This window comes from Chiloscyllium plagiosum, chromosome 19, assembly GCF_004010195.1.
Source record: "Chiloscyllium plagiosum isolate BGI_BamShark_2017 chromosome 19, ASM401019v2, whole genome shotgun sequence".
Lineage (NCBI taxonomy): Eukaryota > Metazoa > Chordata > Chondrichthyes > Orectolobiformes > Hemiscylliidae > Chiloscyllium > Chiloscyllium plagiosum.
Window position 1 is genome coordinate 32,674,761 of NC_057728.1, and position 16,118 is coordinate 32,690,878.

The window sequence follows — 16,118 nt, forward strand, 5'->3', positions numbered from 1 at the left end:
ACAAAATGATAACAGCTACCCTTTCATAGTGGAGAAGGTCAGTGACATTTTCCTGTACATGTGCTCTCTCTAACCCGGGTCACAGCAGTAACATGGGTTACTATCTGTGTCCAGCCTGGATAAGCTTGGTGGAATGGCCTCCTGTGGCAGTCCACAAGAAAAAGGATGGTCCTTCTCTCTGCCAGCCCATTCATTAGTACCTCCAGGTGAAGCAGGTACTAATTCCTTTCCCTATGGTCCAGCACCATAGAATGTCCTGGCTGGTAGCATCTGAAGTGGTGTGCAATTGGACTTTCAATATAGTGTCAGAGGCATGAACCATTGAAGATCCTAGCAGCAGCAAGAACTTCCACCTCTCCTTCCCCATGATTTTAAGAAGACGAGCATCCAAGCTCCAGTTGGTGTAGGTTGGAAGATTGCATGAGAAACTTTGCTCCAATCCACACTGGACTAGACACCATGGATTGCATTCAACAAAACGCTTAAACTGAAAATGGGAAAATTCCATCCTTCAAAATATTTAATGGAGTGACATGATAAATTTTGCCACTACTACATTATTATTTTTCTTCTATGCAATAATTTATCCTGACGTACAAGCAGTACTTTGAAATAGAAACTGATTAACCTTGAAACCTTCAAAGCATTCCAGAGGAAGTTTGCACCATTAATTCTCGTTCAAGTAGTAATCCTTTATACGATTTGAAGCATACCATCCACTTCTTTTTCTTTCTACAATTCTCTATTTGTTTACAGGTACTAATTTAAAACATTACAGCAATTGAAAGAAATTGAGCTGTAAGTAATAGGTAATGCTGAAAAGTATGCAACCATTCATCTTTACAAAACTATCAGTCAGCTTCATGATACAAATCACCTTTATTTTGTTCTTTCATAGGTTGTAGACAGTTGCTGGTAAGGTCAGAATTTGTCATTTCTAAATGTCCCGCAAAGGCTAAACTGCTGCAACCCATCTGCTACCTGTTTAGTGCAACTCAGTGGCTGGTTGAGCCATTCATGAGGGCAATTAAAGGTTGATAAGGGTTTGAAGATGCACGTATCTTGGGTAAGGACAGCAGATTTCCTTTCCAAAAGGACACGAATGAACCAGATAGGTTTTTACAATCAAGTTTCACAGTCACCATTACAGACACCAGCTCTCAATTCCAGACTTACTGATGCAACTAACTGAATTTAAATTCCTTCAGCTACAATGATAGAATTTGAACTGGGCTTGTGGATTACTGATCCATTGACATCACCATGACACCACTCCCACCCTGGGGACCATGCTACTTTGCATGAATTACATTGAAAATCCATCAAACTGTAAAGTAGTGAGCTATGCTCCTCTAAATGAAGCAGAAACTGGTTGTAATATGCTGTTTTACATTGTGTACTCTAAATCTAATGGGAACTTTAGGTTGAAAAAACTAATGTTATGCAGTTCATTTTTTTAAATAAACAGTACAGTAGTCATCAAGCATTAAACTGAATTGCAAGGAACAAACATGTATTTGTTTTGGAAAATAAAGTCAGCCAAAGACAAAATGTTGCAACATATATTATCCAAACAGTGGAGTGTCAGAAATATTATTTTGAACCAAATTAATGTTTAATTTCATTGTTTAAATAATATATACAAGCCAAAGGTCAATCTTTCAAATAGACAGTAATATCAGTGGTTTAAAACTGGCAAAGGGTCTGAGAAAACTAACTACAAACACTGTTCTAGGAAAGGGAATTGAATGGTCAGAAAGGGAGAGCAGGAGATTATCAGAACAGGATCTCACTTAATCCACCAGGAGAGCTCAGCTTGGTGAGGGAAAACTGAACACAGTGACTGAGGATTAAGAAGGACAGCGAGGTTGAGTTATGAGTTGACAGAACAGGAGACAGTTGACAATGACATCTACACAAAGTTTCTGTCCAACAGGTGGAGGAATTCATTGCAGGAGATGGAAGTGGAATTATGCTGATGTGGCAGGAGTCTCAACAGTTCGATGCTACCACTCCAACCAGCTGCCAAATCACATGCCAATCAGACATTGGAAGGCCATCAGTGATTCTTCACCTGGGAATTAAGACCTTGTGCAAGTTCTGACCAACAAGATTTATCAGCTACTCAGTTGATAATCTGCCTAGAGGAGGCAGTAGTTGTTGCTGAACAAACATCTCACGAATCCCAGAACTACAGAGGACCAAGGACTAAAGTAAGTGATTAGATTAGATTAGATTAGATTACATTACATTACAGTGTGGAAACAGGCCCTTCGGTCCAACAAGTCCACACCGACCCGCCGTAGCGTATACCTCTACATTTACCCCTTACCTAACATTAGGGGCAACTTAGTATGTTTGTTCAGCAACAACTACTGCCTCCTCTAGGCAGATTATCAACTGAGTAGCTGATAAATCTTGTTGGTCAGAACTTGCACAAGGTCTTAGATTCCTGAAGAAGGGCCTGTGCCCGAAACGTCGAATCTCCTGTTCCCTGGATGCTGCCTGACCTGCTGTGCTGTTCCAGCAATAAAGTTTCAACTTTGATCTCCAGCATCTGCAGACCTCACTTTCTCCGCAACTTAGTATGGCCAATTCACCTGACCCTGCACATCTTTGGACTGTGGGAGGATACCGGAGCACCCGGAGGAAACCCACGCATACACGGGGAGAACGTGCAAACTCCACACAGTCATTTAAGGGGATTGGTTGGGGGGGTTTGTGGTGGAGGCAAGGACAGCAGGGTTGTTCCCAGCAAACAGCTCCTGTCAAATGTCCAGTCCCTCAATCAGGCAATGATTTCCTCTGATGAGGGAACCACCACATGCCACCAGCTAACCTACTGCCCTCATAATGTAACCTAATGGTGACGAGTCCACTTACAGCTGGGCTAATCCCTGCAGAGGCAAACAGTGGCTGTCAAATAATTGGCCACAATTAACAATGGTATGGGTAGGTTGGTCATGGGCCTTCTTAGCCTCAATCTAATTCTGGTGGAGGTGAGGGATTTGTGTATCCCACCACTGCATCCACCTCACGACATCTAGGAGCACAAGATTCCGCCCAGAAAAGGGATTTGAAAAGGGAAAAATATTTGGGATTTTCATCCTCCTGAATTTATCCCCTTTTATTACTCATTCTTTAGTTGTGATATTGTAAATATACTTTGGCTTTTGTCAAGTTCTAGACACACTGGGCAAGGGGGAAATAATATAAATTTAATATAGATAATTTTCGCCATTGGTAAACTCATTCTTTCATGTCTGGGAAGAGTAAAAGGACGTATAAAATAGAATTTACCAAAGATTTATTGGAAACTGAAAGTTCCTTTAAGGACTGCAATTTAGTTTAAAATTTCTTGTTTGAGAAGTGGGAAAAGCCAGGAAATCACAGATGCATTAATGTCACTTATGGGTCTAATTTTATTAATCTAGAATATAGGACAACGTTAGTGACAATTGGAGAGGTTTTGGGTAATCTGTGATAGTCAGCTGTTATGTTCCTTGATGAGATCTCCACGTTTAGTCTTTTTTTTTTGTTCATTTGAGATGTGGGTACTGATGGATCAGTCAGCATTTATTGCCCATCCTATTTGCCATTGAAAGGTGGCAGTGAACTCCTTAAACCATCACAGTCTATTAGATTGAGTACACCAAAGTTTGGGAGAGTTCCAGAATTTTGACCTGCTGGCAGGGAGGGAATAGTGATACGTTTCCAAGTCAGGTTGGTGTGTGTCTTGGAGACAAACTGGAGATGGTTGTGTTCTCACACATTTGCTACCCTTGATGGTAGAATTTGCACGTTTCGAAGGGGCTGCCAAAGGATTCTTACTAAATTGCTACAGTGCATCTTCCATATGGTATGCACTGCTGCCACTACTCATCAGTGGTAGAAGGGCTGAGTGTTAAGGTCTGGCGAAAAAAAGGATTGTTTTATTTTGCTTGAAGTGACCAAAGTTTGAGGTTCCAGATGATTCTAAGAGGATAATGCCATACCATTCTATTGTTTTTAACACACACATTAAATTTTGTTATACAAAGATAATCAAGCATAATATAACTACAATATCCATAATAAACATGACGAATATGATTTAACAGAAATTATGGACAAATACCTAATGGAGCACATCAAATAGAACATGTGGTCAAAACAGGACACCCCAGTGATGTGACATGTTGTCAAATCTCACTAAAATTTCAGGTGGACTCTTCCCTCCTGAAAAGCAGTGAGGAAAGTGGCAGAATGGGAAGATAATTAGACAAGTTTACATTCAGGAGATACATTCAATATTCCTGCCATTACAGCAATTAAAGCCTGAGTGGGAAGTCAAAAGCTTAATCTTCCCATTCCACCACCAACTGAGGTTCTTAAGTAGTCAGTTAACAGCAACCTAAGGACTTTTTCACTATGATTCTCTTCTTGGCAGGCAAGAACGAGACATCCTTCCCAACTGGTACTAGGATTGGGATGAAACTCAATTTGCCATAATCTGGGTGACACTAAGGGAATGACTGAGATTCAGGGATGGCCATGAAAGCCACATTCTTACAACAAACACCCTTCCCTACCTTCCACCATACCTCACTTTGTCATCTCCACCATCTGATCACCACCCCCCCTCCCCAAGCGTGCCATTCTCACTGCTCCTATATTCATGGTTACCATGCCAACAGTAGCCTTGGTTTCAGAAGTAATGCTCACTGTGACTGCTGGCATTTGATTGACTGACAACCTTAGACAGTGCAAGATAATGCCCTTGTAGGAAGTGATTGAACAAAATGCCCACTGAGAGACCATCTTACATGGCTGAGAAGTAGAAGGTCCAGTGGGCTATCCTATTTACAATGGTTGGGGGTATCCCTCATTTTATGTTTGCCATCACTCTTGTAGGCAAATTGGAAAATACTAGCCATTATCTCCTTTACAAGGGATCCTAATTCTTCACTCTTGAAAATCCAGCCTTCAACCTTCCTAAAACGTCTCTGACAGCAATGATCTCATTGATTTCTCATGTTGAGGTAGTTTAATTTGACCTCCTGAGACTGCATTTCACTAGAGTCCCCAAGACTGCACCCCAGCTTCAACTCCTCAACACAATTCCAGCTCTCTTATAGACAATGAAGTTATCACTACTCCTGTGAGTACTCCAAGATCTTCATTCTTCAATGTGTATCAAACATATACTATTTCTTGGCTTCCTTTACACCATCATCAACTGCACTGAACTATAAATAGCTCCCAGGGACTCTTCCTGCCCTAACTAACTGAGTCTACTGACAGCAACACACAAGCTGCCTGAAGTCACTTCCTTGCTTTAGCACTCTTCCAGCCCCAAAGTGCCACTGATGTCTTCCAGCAATAGCTCCCTCTATAAACTGAAACCAGGGAACTTTCTTAAGATCCATCATCTCGAAGAAAATGTAGACTACTCAGAATTTTACAGCCTTTTAGAATTCACTGAACACGTTAAAGCTAATTTACTCTAATTCGCAAATCAAACAAGCTTGTCTACTTTGATTGAATGAAACGATATGGGTAACTTCTTAAAACAAAATTGCTCCAAACTGTTAAGTACAATTAAAATCATGTGCTTCAATTGCACTTAACCCATGTTTTGCATTTACACCTTAACTTCTCAAACTAAAACATGTGAAATAAGTATTTGCTACAAAGTGTATATATATATTTTAAAGGACAGATTATGTTTTACCAATGGAGTTTTTTGTGGAAATTACAGAATGATTCCATGATAAATGCTATGCAGCAATAGAATTTCACTTCAAAGTATTTCTTTCTAGTGCCTTACTATTCGTTTTCTTATAGAAGACATTTACCAATAATTAAATAAGAAATATGCATCTTTATGAGACTGCACTTACTTATTCTACAATTTCGATAACTTTCCATGCTTTACAGAAAGTCATTAAGTAGTCAAGTGAAAATACAGCACATCATAACATCATTCTATGCCTATTAAGATACCCAGTCTGAATTATATGTACAAAGCTAATTGAACAATTTGCAGAATCTATTTGAGTTACTTCTTCCATTATTTCATGATCTTGATTGCTGCAAGTACAACATTAATTTAACAGACTGAAGAAAAAAAGAATAAACTTACAGGTCCAAAAGCATTGCTGTCAAAGCTGTGTCCATGGTGATCTCCTTCAATCCATAATTGGCCATTGGGAATCTTTATGAATCTGTTCCTATATCCCATAGTTCTTTAAAACATAATGATCAAATTTTTATTCTTAAAAATGTATTTTACACATATTGTAGTGATTTATTTTTGTAATAAAGATAATTGTAAGTTCTTCCAGACTTGCATCAGTCTGACTGTTGAGTAAGAATGAAATTTAAACGATACCATTGACTCATGCATTAAATTTGCCCCATTTAACATTTTTCTATTTGATATAATGAAACAGTACATCTGGTGTACCTTTCTTACCATCTAACTCCATCAAATTGCAAATTTGTGCCACACAGAGAAGCATAACAAGAACAAGGCAGATTCTTGGATGTATGATGCCCTCAGCAAATGAAATTGACTTAAGTCAGACATCAGAATATTTTAACCTTAACTGAATTCATCGGTTATGTAATGGAATAAAGAAAACCAGAATTCTGCTCTGGCATTTTGCAATAATGACTTCGGTGTTTGATTACTTAGCAATTGAGCTTTGTGACTTTCAATAAAAACAGCTGGCCATGATAACGTAAACCACCCATCCACATAAAATAGTGTATCCTCTGTCTTATCATGGAAAATTCCCTTGTTTTGTGTCATTTACTATATACTATCTTATGTTATGCTGTGTTAATTTGAAAATGTTTAATTAGCAAACAAAACAAAATGTTATTAATTTTTGTGATGACATCAATACCTCTGCAGAAGGTGGGAAAATTAATGGTGTTAAGTGAAAATTAGATGCTCACAAATACTCAAGCATAGTGATTTAGTGATTTAGTAGCTTTTGTTGGAGAAGAGAATGGTTCTGGAGAGTTTCTATTCATGTTGCATTAAGCTTACCCAGTCTGATAATGTTACACAGTCTTTAGTTGGTGTTATGGCCTCAGCCAGACCACTCAAAACATTCTTAAGCAGGCAGCCCATACCATAGCTTTGCAATTTGTTTTGGTAAGTGTACAGTGAAAAGTACCCAGAGTAAATTAGCTAGGTTGACTATCAGGTTTTAAAACAGACAAAAAATCATTCACAAAATTACGGAATAAAATACAAAGAACAGAATATAGACTTACTTATGCTGTTCCAAAAATACACAACAGTCCCAATAAACAAACCCCTTAAACATAGAGTAAAACTGAAACAGAGGCTTACAGGTCGAAGTTAGGAGGGCAGAAGGAGAGAGAGTCCAGCAGCCTATTTCCACACAGCCCACTGCTGAACTGACTCAACCAAGATTTCAGCTTTTAGGATTGACCACTCCCTTTCATTGTCGAGATTAGAGTGGTGCTGGAAAAGCACAGCAGGTCAGGCAACATCCGATGAGCAGGAATGAAGGGCTTTTGCCCAAAACGTCGATTTTCCTGCTCCTCGGATGCTGCCTGACGGCTGTGCTTTTCCAGCACCACTCTAATCCAGACTCTGGTTTCCAACATCTGCAGTCCTTGTTTTTACCACTTCCTTTCATTATACACATCACTTCTAAATCATTAAAGCTTTGGCTTAAATTCTCATCTGCTTACATATGAACAAAAAGACCTCTCAGTAAACCCTTTCATCTCTGTACCAAACCAGTTGTTTCAGAGCCTGGACTGTTTTTACGACCCCTCTGAAAAAGCCAAAGACACAGTATCCTTGAGAAAAGGAACAGCTTTTAAAAAAAGGACCAGCTTGGTGACACTGGAGGCAGTGGAGTTCATTTTGAAGAGAGCAACTGTATTCTGGCTTAGAGTCCTTAGCAATTACGAGGGCCTACTGGTGGTGCAGTGTAATGTCCACACCCCTACAGCAGGCACAGTTTCAAGTCCCACCTGCTCAAGAGGTATGTAATGACATCTCTGAACAGGTTGTTTAGAAAAATAGGTGAAATAAAAAATAATCCCCTGAGTAATTATACTCAGCAAGTTAATGTAAACTGTACTGATTCCTAAATAAAACCAAAAGAACTGTTGATGCTACAAATTAGAAACAAAAATAGAAATTGCTTGAAAAGCTCAGCAGGTCTGGCAGCATCTATTGTGTAGGAAACTATCTTGTTAGACAAGGCAAGTGCCTCTTTTGTTTAGATGCACCAATGGTCTATCTTCTACTACTGATAATTAGGTAGATCTTAGATTGAGCATAGAGAATTGATGGCAGTGAACTACCCTAACCAGAATGCTATATGCTGGCAGTGATAATATCTGAAAATACAACACTCTGTGGGAGTTAAGCAGTTCACCAGTTGTATCATAAAAAATTATAATTCTCAAGGAAGCTGAGAAGTCTTGTCTTGTCATAGGATCTAGACATAATGTGAAGTATTGTTATAATCATTCCATATCTAAATTAGAAGTGAACCAATTTGTTCTGAAGCTGAATTGACATACAATCATGTAACTCTCACTGAAATACATTCTGATTCCTTTAATTTGACAATAAGGTCGGAAAACTACATCATGACTAGTTCTTGTGAATAACAATAGAGCTGCTCAATGCTATTCAGTTGGGAACAGATGATCCAGAAAAGTAGGTAGTTCCTCAGATAGTTGTCAATCAGCAGGAAATTTGTAGCTAATGAAGTTGCAAAGATTGTATATTTTTGAGTTTTCTATATTTTTAATTATGGACTGAAATAAGAAAAGTGCTACTGAAAAAAAAACAAGGACTGTTGAAGATTTGCTGCATTCTTTAACAGCAAGTAATTTGACCCTCATTTTAAGTGTTATTTACAGCGTACTGCAGTTGACATTACATAAGAACGTAAGAAATAGGAATAGAAGTAGGCCATTCAGCTCCTCGAGACTGATCTAGACTGTTCCAGAGCATCATGATTGATCTGACACTCCTTACTTCCACTTTCCTGTCCTTTTACTATAACCCTATAACTGATCAAAAATCTGAGCCATAAATATACGTAAGGACTCTACCCCCATAACTCTGTGACAAGCTTATTTTAAGCAGTAGTGGAAGTCTGGTTAGAGATAAGCTGGTGCCAAGAGGTGTGTATGAACGGAGCTTCAATGACCCGTTATGAATGTCAAAGGTCTCCTTGCTCCAATAACTCTGTGGGTGGCTCCCAGGGAACTGAAACAGCTTGGGAGAAGTCATCAGATCAATGCAAGGGCAGGAGTACCTCTTTTCTCTGCAGTAATAAGAAACCTTAAGGCTAAAGAAAGCCAGTTTATCATTCCCTCAGCAGTTGCTGTAAGCTGTGACTCTTAATCTGTAAGACAAAGGCTTTATAAGTCTGAAGCAGCCAACATACACCTTCTGCAAACAAATGACAACATTTGGAGAAGGAGAACCAAGCAGCAACACTTCCTTACAAGCTAAAATCGACCATCTCAGTGATACCTGGGAAAATGGACCATTGAAATGACTTCCCTGCCTTCTCCTTCCTCCATAACTCCCAATTTTTGTGTCTCAGTATGAGGGAAGAGGTGTTTATAAGTGGGTTAAAGTTTCAACCAATATAATTGTATGTCAGTGATTCAGAATTGTTTATAGAGTCATAGAGTCATAGAGATGTATAGCATGGAAACAGACCCTTCGGTCCAACCGACCAGATATCCCAACCCAATGTAGTCCCACCTGCCAGCACCCGGCCCATATCCATCCAAACCCTTCCTATTCATACTCCCATCCAAATGCCTCTAAAATGTTGCAATTGTACCAGATTCCACCACATCCTCTGGTAGCTCATTCCATACACGTACCACCTTCTGCATGAAAGAGTTGCCCCTTAGGTCTCTTTTGTATCTTTCCCCTCTCACTCTGAACCTATGCCCTCTAGTTCTGGACTCCCCGACCCCAGGGAAAAGACTTTGCCTATTTACCCTATCCATGCTCCTCATAATTGTGTAAACCTCCATAAGGTCACCCCTCAGCCTCCGACGCTCCAGGGAAAACAGCCCCAGCCTGTTCAGAGTCTCCCTATAGCTCAAATCCTCCAACCCTGGCAACATCCTTGTAAATCTTTTCTGAACCCTTTCAAGTTTTACAACATCTTTCTGATAGGAAGGAGACCAGAATTGCACGCAATATTCCAACAGTGGCCTAACCAATGTCCTGTACAGCCGCAACATGACCTCCCAACTCCTGTACTCAATACTCTGACCAATAAAAGAAAGCATACCAAACACCTTCTTCACTATCCTATCTACCTGCGACTCCATTTTCAAGGAGCTATGAACCTGCACTCCAAGGTCTCTTTGTTCAGGAACACTACCTCGGACCTTACCATTAAGTGTTTAAGTCCTGCTAAGATTTGCTTTCCCGAAATGCAGCACCTCGCACCTGCAAACAATTTTCTTTATAATGAATAGCAATCCTTATAAAGGTCAGAAATCTGGTCCATGCTTTCTGTTAACGTCAATGTTAAACTGGGGGAATTCAATATAATTTTAGAAATCTTTAACTTTTCTGACAACTCCAGGAATAACTGGGCTTGATTTCAAACAGACTATCCCAGTGAGAAGTTTATAAATGTTGATGGAAATTTTGGTGGCTGGCCATGGAATCCACGTAATTTAGAACATGTAGAATGTCACTCAAGCATTCTCAACAAGAGGAAAATATGGTTGATTTCCAAGCTGAAAATATATGTTATCATATTCATAGTCTGTGGAGCCAATCTGCAGCAAGCTGAAGATGAGGGATTTTAAGAACATTTTGCTTTCTGGTTAGTAAATATTTGTGAAATATACTTTCCCCCTGTTTAAATCAAAATGACTTGCTTAAGCACCTATCAGACTAAACTTGCTTAGAAACTAGTAACTGTATATGAGCAAAATAAAATCACTATTAGCTGGTAACTTCAATCTATCACAGTTGAAACTGAAATGCAGAAATCAGCTATTGGAGACAGTTGGAAAAATCCTGGTACATGAAAACTTCCACTGAGATTTCACAGCAATCAAAGGTTTCTGTGTATTAGTGTTCTTTCCCAAATATTTTGCTATTTTTTTAAGGTAGGAAGTTAGTGAAACACAAGGAGGAGTGGACCTATTGTCATCATAACATTCTGGTTTAAAACTGTTTTCTTTAATAACTAGCAAAACAAAATATTTCCTTGGTGCATCACAGTGCAAACATTATCATAAGCATTTAACTACAAAATTCTTGTTAGTTTATCTTCTGTAATGTTGTGCTTACACAGATGAAACTTTTATTTATAATGTCATTTGTATGTCCATAAGATGTCCATGAAGGCATAGGATATTTCTATTGAGGGGGAAGATGGGGCTGAATTGTTGCAGAAGGAGATTTAAAAATAAGACTTAGAATTGATTGGTTTTTCCATTTTCAGATATTCCTGATATATTACTATTAAAACCTTCTATGGTTTTGAACTCCTCTACCAAACCTCCTCTCAACATGTTTTACCCTTTGAAAACAACTATAATTTATTTACATAACTGAAGTCCTCATGCATGGTATCACAACTGAGAGACTCTACTGTACCTTAAAACACTGGCATTTTCTTGCAGCACAGTGTTTAGAACTGAATATAATATCCTAGCTGAGGTATTCCTTATGATTAACTGGCATCCCTGTATTCTACCCCTATAACTCTTTGTGGAAGCTTGTTTAAGTAGTAGTGGAAGTCTGGTTACAAATAAGCTGGTGCCAAGAGGTGTGTATGAATGGAGCTTCAGCTAGCAACAAGCAACTGATTGGTCTGTGATATGGTGATCAGTTATTAATAACAAAGGTCTTCTTCTGCTAATAACTATGTGATTGGCTCCCAGGTAGCTGAAACAACTTGAAAGAAGTCATCAGATCTCTGCAAGGGCAGGAGGATCTCTTTTCTCTACAGTAATAAAAAACCATAAACTTGAAGAAAGCCAGTTTATTGTTCCCTCAGTAGTTGTTATAAGCTATGGCTCTTAACCATTAAGACAGAAACATTATAATGTGTAACTCCATAATCTCCTTGCATACTCCAATTCTATCATTATTAACTCCTGCAGAATCAACCTGATTCAATGAAGAATCCTGGGGCAAATGGCAGGAGCAGCGCCAAACATACCAAAAACTAATGTGTCAGTCAGCTGCAGCTACAGCACAGGACTACTTACATACCAAGCAGCTTAAGCAACATACAATGCTCAAGGCTAAGCAATCTCACTGAAAATGGATCTGATCTAGGTTTTTCAGTTCTGTACGTCCAGCCATGAATGTCAGTGAGCAATTAAACTATTAACATTTGGAGGAGACACCACAAATCTTTAATGGTGGGGCAGCCAACACATTAGTCTAACAGAAAAGGCTGAAGCATTTCTAATCATTTTCAGTCACAAGTGTTAAGTGGAGGATCCTCTTTGAGTTGCCCAGCATCACAGATACTAATCTTCAGCCAATTCGATTCACTCTATGTGACACCAAGAAATGGCTGAAGGCAATGGAAGCTACAAAGGGGAAAAATCCTGTCAACCTTCCAGCTATGCAACAGAGGAATTCTGCTTCAGGAGTAGCCATACTCTAGCTAAACAATTTCAGTACAGCTACATTGGCAACTATCCGTGTAGAAAATCTCTCACATATGTTCTTTGCACAAGGCAAGGGACAAACTAACCCAGTCAATTATTATCACATCAGTCCACTCTCGATCATCACAAAGTGGTGGAAGAGGCTCGACAGTGCTATCAAGACCTGCTTGATGATGTTCAGTTTGGATTTCTCTGGGACAACTCAGCTCCTAACCTCATTAAATTCTTGATCCAAAAGAACAGAACGCAAAAGGTGGTGTAAGAGTGACTGCCTTTGACATCAAATCAGTAGTTGTCTGAGTACAGCTATCAAACAGCCCTAGTAAAATTAAATTAATGAGATCGGGGGGGGAGGAGGTAATCTTTATTGGTTGGACACAGTTCATAGGGAGGGAAATGGTTATGAGTTGTTGGAGGTCTATCACTTTTATCCCAAGACATTGTGGCAGGAGTTCCTCAGAATAGTTTTGGCTAACTGAGATTTAAATGCTTGCCTGACAAGGTAAACTCAGTTTAGGTTGTGTGATCGTTTAGAAGATAGAGAGGACTGCAGAGTCACAGTAGGCTGATGAAAGGTCCTGCTCGAAATGTTGACTCTCCTACTCCTCAGATGCTAACTCACCTACTATGCTTTTTCCAGCACCACACTCTTATTTATTTGTGTAATCATATTCACTGAGAGCTATGGGATCAAGAGAAGAGATAATAGCCAAGTAGCCAATGGCCTAAACAACTAGGCCCAACATAAAATCAGCTAAACAGTTTATGCAAGCAGGACCTCATGGAATGCGAAAAGGTCAAGTTTACCACAGGTCAAAAGCTATCAAGGATCAGCCCAAATCTGTCCTGCATATTGAACAAAGGCGGTTGACTTTAACAAGGAAGTGTCATTATGACTTGAAATGCTTTAAGCAATACTCAGCCGGAATAATAAGGAGAAATGTAATGTTTGTGTATTTCCCAGTTTTGGCCAGACCACTTGGCACCACGAAATAAATCACATCTTGGAAAGGGTGCAGTTACACCAAGGATGACCTGGACGGACCTCATTTGGCACTGTGACCCCTGCCTGTGACACTATTGGTTGAAGTCAGAGAATATTCCAGAAAGGCTCAGAAAGGGGAGGATGAGAAGGGACATCTTGCAGCCATTCCCTCAGTGAAAACTCCATGCAAGATTCACCTGAGTGCCTTGTCGACAGAATTTAGTGAATTGGATCCCGCAGCCCCAACAAGTTCACCACAGCGAGTAGTGTGTGTTTTGCAGGCAGGCAGCCTAGTTTGGGAAAAGTTCATTTAATTTATTTTACTTATTTGTAAGATTTGTTTCTTTAACTTGATTGTGTTTTAATAAAAAATAGTTTGAATTGCAGTCCTTTACTTGTCTCATTCAGTAAGAGTATCTGGATAAATGCGTTCTATGAGTAATAAATTAGTTGAAATGTCTGTGTAGAATATTTCAAAGGCAACAGTATTGTCTTACAATCAAACACCTACAGTTGCTTCCATCATAAGGTCACAATGTTCAGCACCATTCATGACTCTCAGTTACTGAAACAGGGCGCACCATATTCAGCAAGACCTGCACTTATTCCGGCTTGGGCTGGTAAGTGGAAAATAACATTCTTACCACACAAAGGTTGCCGATGGTAGGTTCATTCAGAAAGTAAGGAAGCATGGGATACAGGGAAACCTGGCTATCTGGATACCGATTGGCTGGCCCATAGATGACAAAGAGTGGTAGTAGATGGAAAGTATTCAGCCTGGAGCTCAGTAACTAGTGTTGTTCCACAGGGATCTGTTCTGGGACCTCTGGTCTTTGTGATTTTTATAAATGACTTGGATGAGGAAATGAAAGAGTGAGTTAGTAAGTTTGTCATGACACAAAGGTTGGTGGAGTTGTGGATAGTGTGGAGGGCTGTTGTAGGTTCCAACGAGACATTGACAGGATGCAGAGCTGGGCTGATAAGTGGCAGATGGAATTCAACCTGGAGAAGTGTGAAGTGATTCATTTTGGAAGGTCAAATTTGAATGCAGGTTACAGAATTAAAGGCAGGATTCTAGGCAGTGTAGAGGAACAGATGGATAGATAGATCCCTCAAAGTTGCCACCCAAGTTGAGAGGGTTGTTAAGAAGGCGTACGGTGTGTTGGCTTTCAGTAGGAGGGGGATTGAGTTTAAGAGCCGTGAGGTTATGCTGCAGCTCTTCAGAGTCCTGATTAGACCACACTTGAAATATTATGTTCACTTCTGGTCGCCTCATTATAGGAAAGATGTGGAAGCTTTACAGAGGGTGCAAAGAAGATTTACCAGGATACTGGCTGGACAGGAGGGCATGTCTTATGAAGAAAGATTAAGGGAGCTAGGGCTCTTCTCATTGGAGCAAAGAAGGATAAGAGGTGACTTCATAGAGGTGCACAAGGTGGTGAGATGCATAGATAGAGTGGACAGCCAGAGAGGTTTTCCCAATGCAGAAATGGCTATCACAAGGGGGCATAATTTTAAGGTGATTGGAGGAAGGTTTAGGGGAGATGTCAGAGGTAGGTTCTTTATACAGAGAGTGGTGGGTGCGTGGAATGCACTGCCAACCATGGTAGTATTGTCAGATAGGGACAATAGAGGCACTTAAATGACTCTTGAGTAGGGACATGGATGAAGAGTTTGTAGGTTAATATGATCTTAGAGTAGGATAAAGGGTCAGCACATCATCGAGGGCCAAAGGACCTGTATTGTGCTGTACTGTTCTATGTTCTATGTTCTAAATGCTAGGCAGTGGCCACTTACAAAGAGAGAATCCAACCATGTGCTTTTGCCATTCAATAGCGTTACAGGTGCTGAAATAAAACATCTTCGGGTCCAAAATTGAAATGGGCTAGCTGTGACTAGAAGAACAGGGTAGAGACTTAGAATTCAGCAGTAACTATCTCTTGACTCCAAAGTCTGTCCACTATTTAACAAGGAGAAAGTGAGGACTGCAGATGCTGGAGATCAGAGCTGAAAATGTGTTGCTGCAAAAGCACAGCAGGTCAGGCAGCATTGAAGAAGCAGGAGAATCAACGTTTCGGGCATGAGCCCTTCTTCAGGAATGAGAAAAGTGTGCCAAGCAGGCTAAGATAAAAGGTAGGGAGGAGGGACTTGGGGGAGGAGTGTTGGAAATGTGATAGGTGGAAGGAGGTAAGGTGAGGGTGAGGGTGAAGGTGAGGGTGAACCCAGATGGCCTCCTTCTTCAAAGACCGCAATTTCCCCCCAGACGTGATCGGCGATGCTCTCCACCGCATCTCCTCCACTTCCCGCTCCTCCGCCCTGGCGCCCCGCCCCTCCAATCGCCACCAGGACAGACCCCACTGGTCCTCACCTACCACCCCACCAACCTCCATATACATCGTATCATCCGCCGTCATTTCCGCCACCTCCAAATGGACCCCACCACCAGGGATATATTTCCCTCCCCTCC

General features: G+C 40.3%; 1 protein-coding gene across 2 annotated transcripts in view; it reads right to left on the reverse strand.

Annotated features, from left to right (window-relative positions):
- The window catches only part of immp2l (inner mitochondrial membrane peptidase subunit 2), a 537,230-nt gene that overhangs the window by 144,106 nt on the left and 377,006 nt on the right, over positions 1–16,118 (reverse strand). For both annotated transcript variants that reach the window (XM_043709514.1, XM_043709513.1), the window contains one exon: positions 6,125–6,227. In XM_043709514.1, coding sequence (XP_043565449.1) covers positions 6,125–6,227 — 103 coding nt within the window. The remainder of the gene's footprint in view (positions 1–6,124; positions 6,228–16,118) is intronic.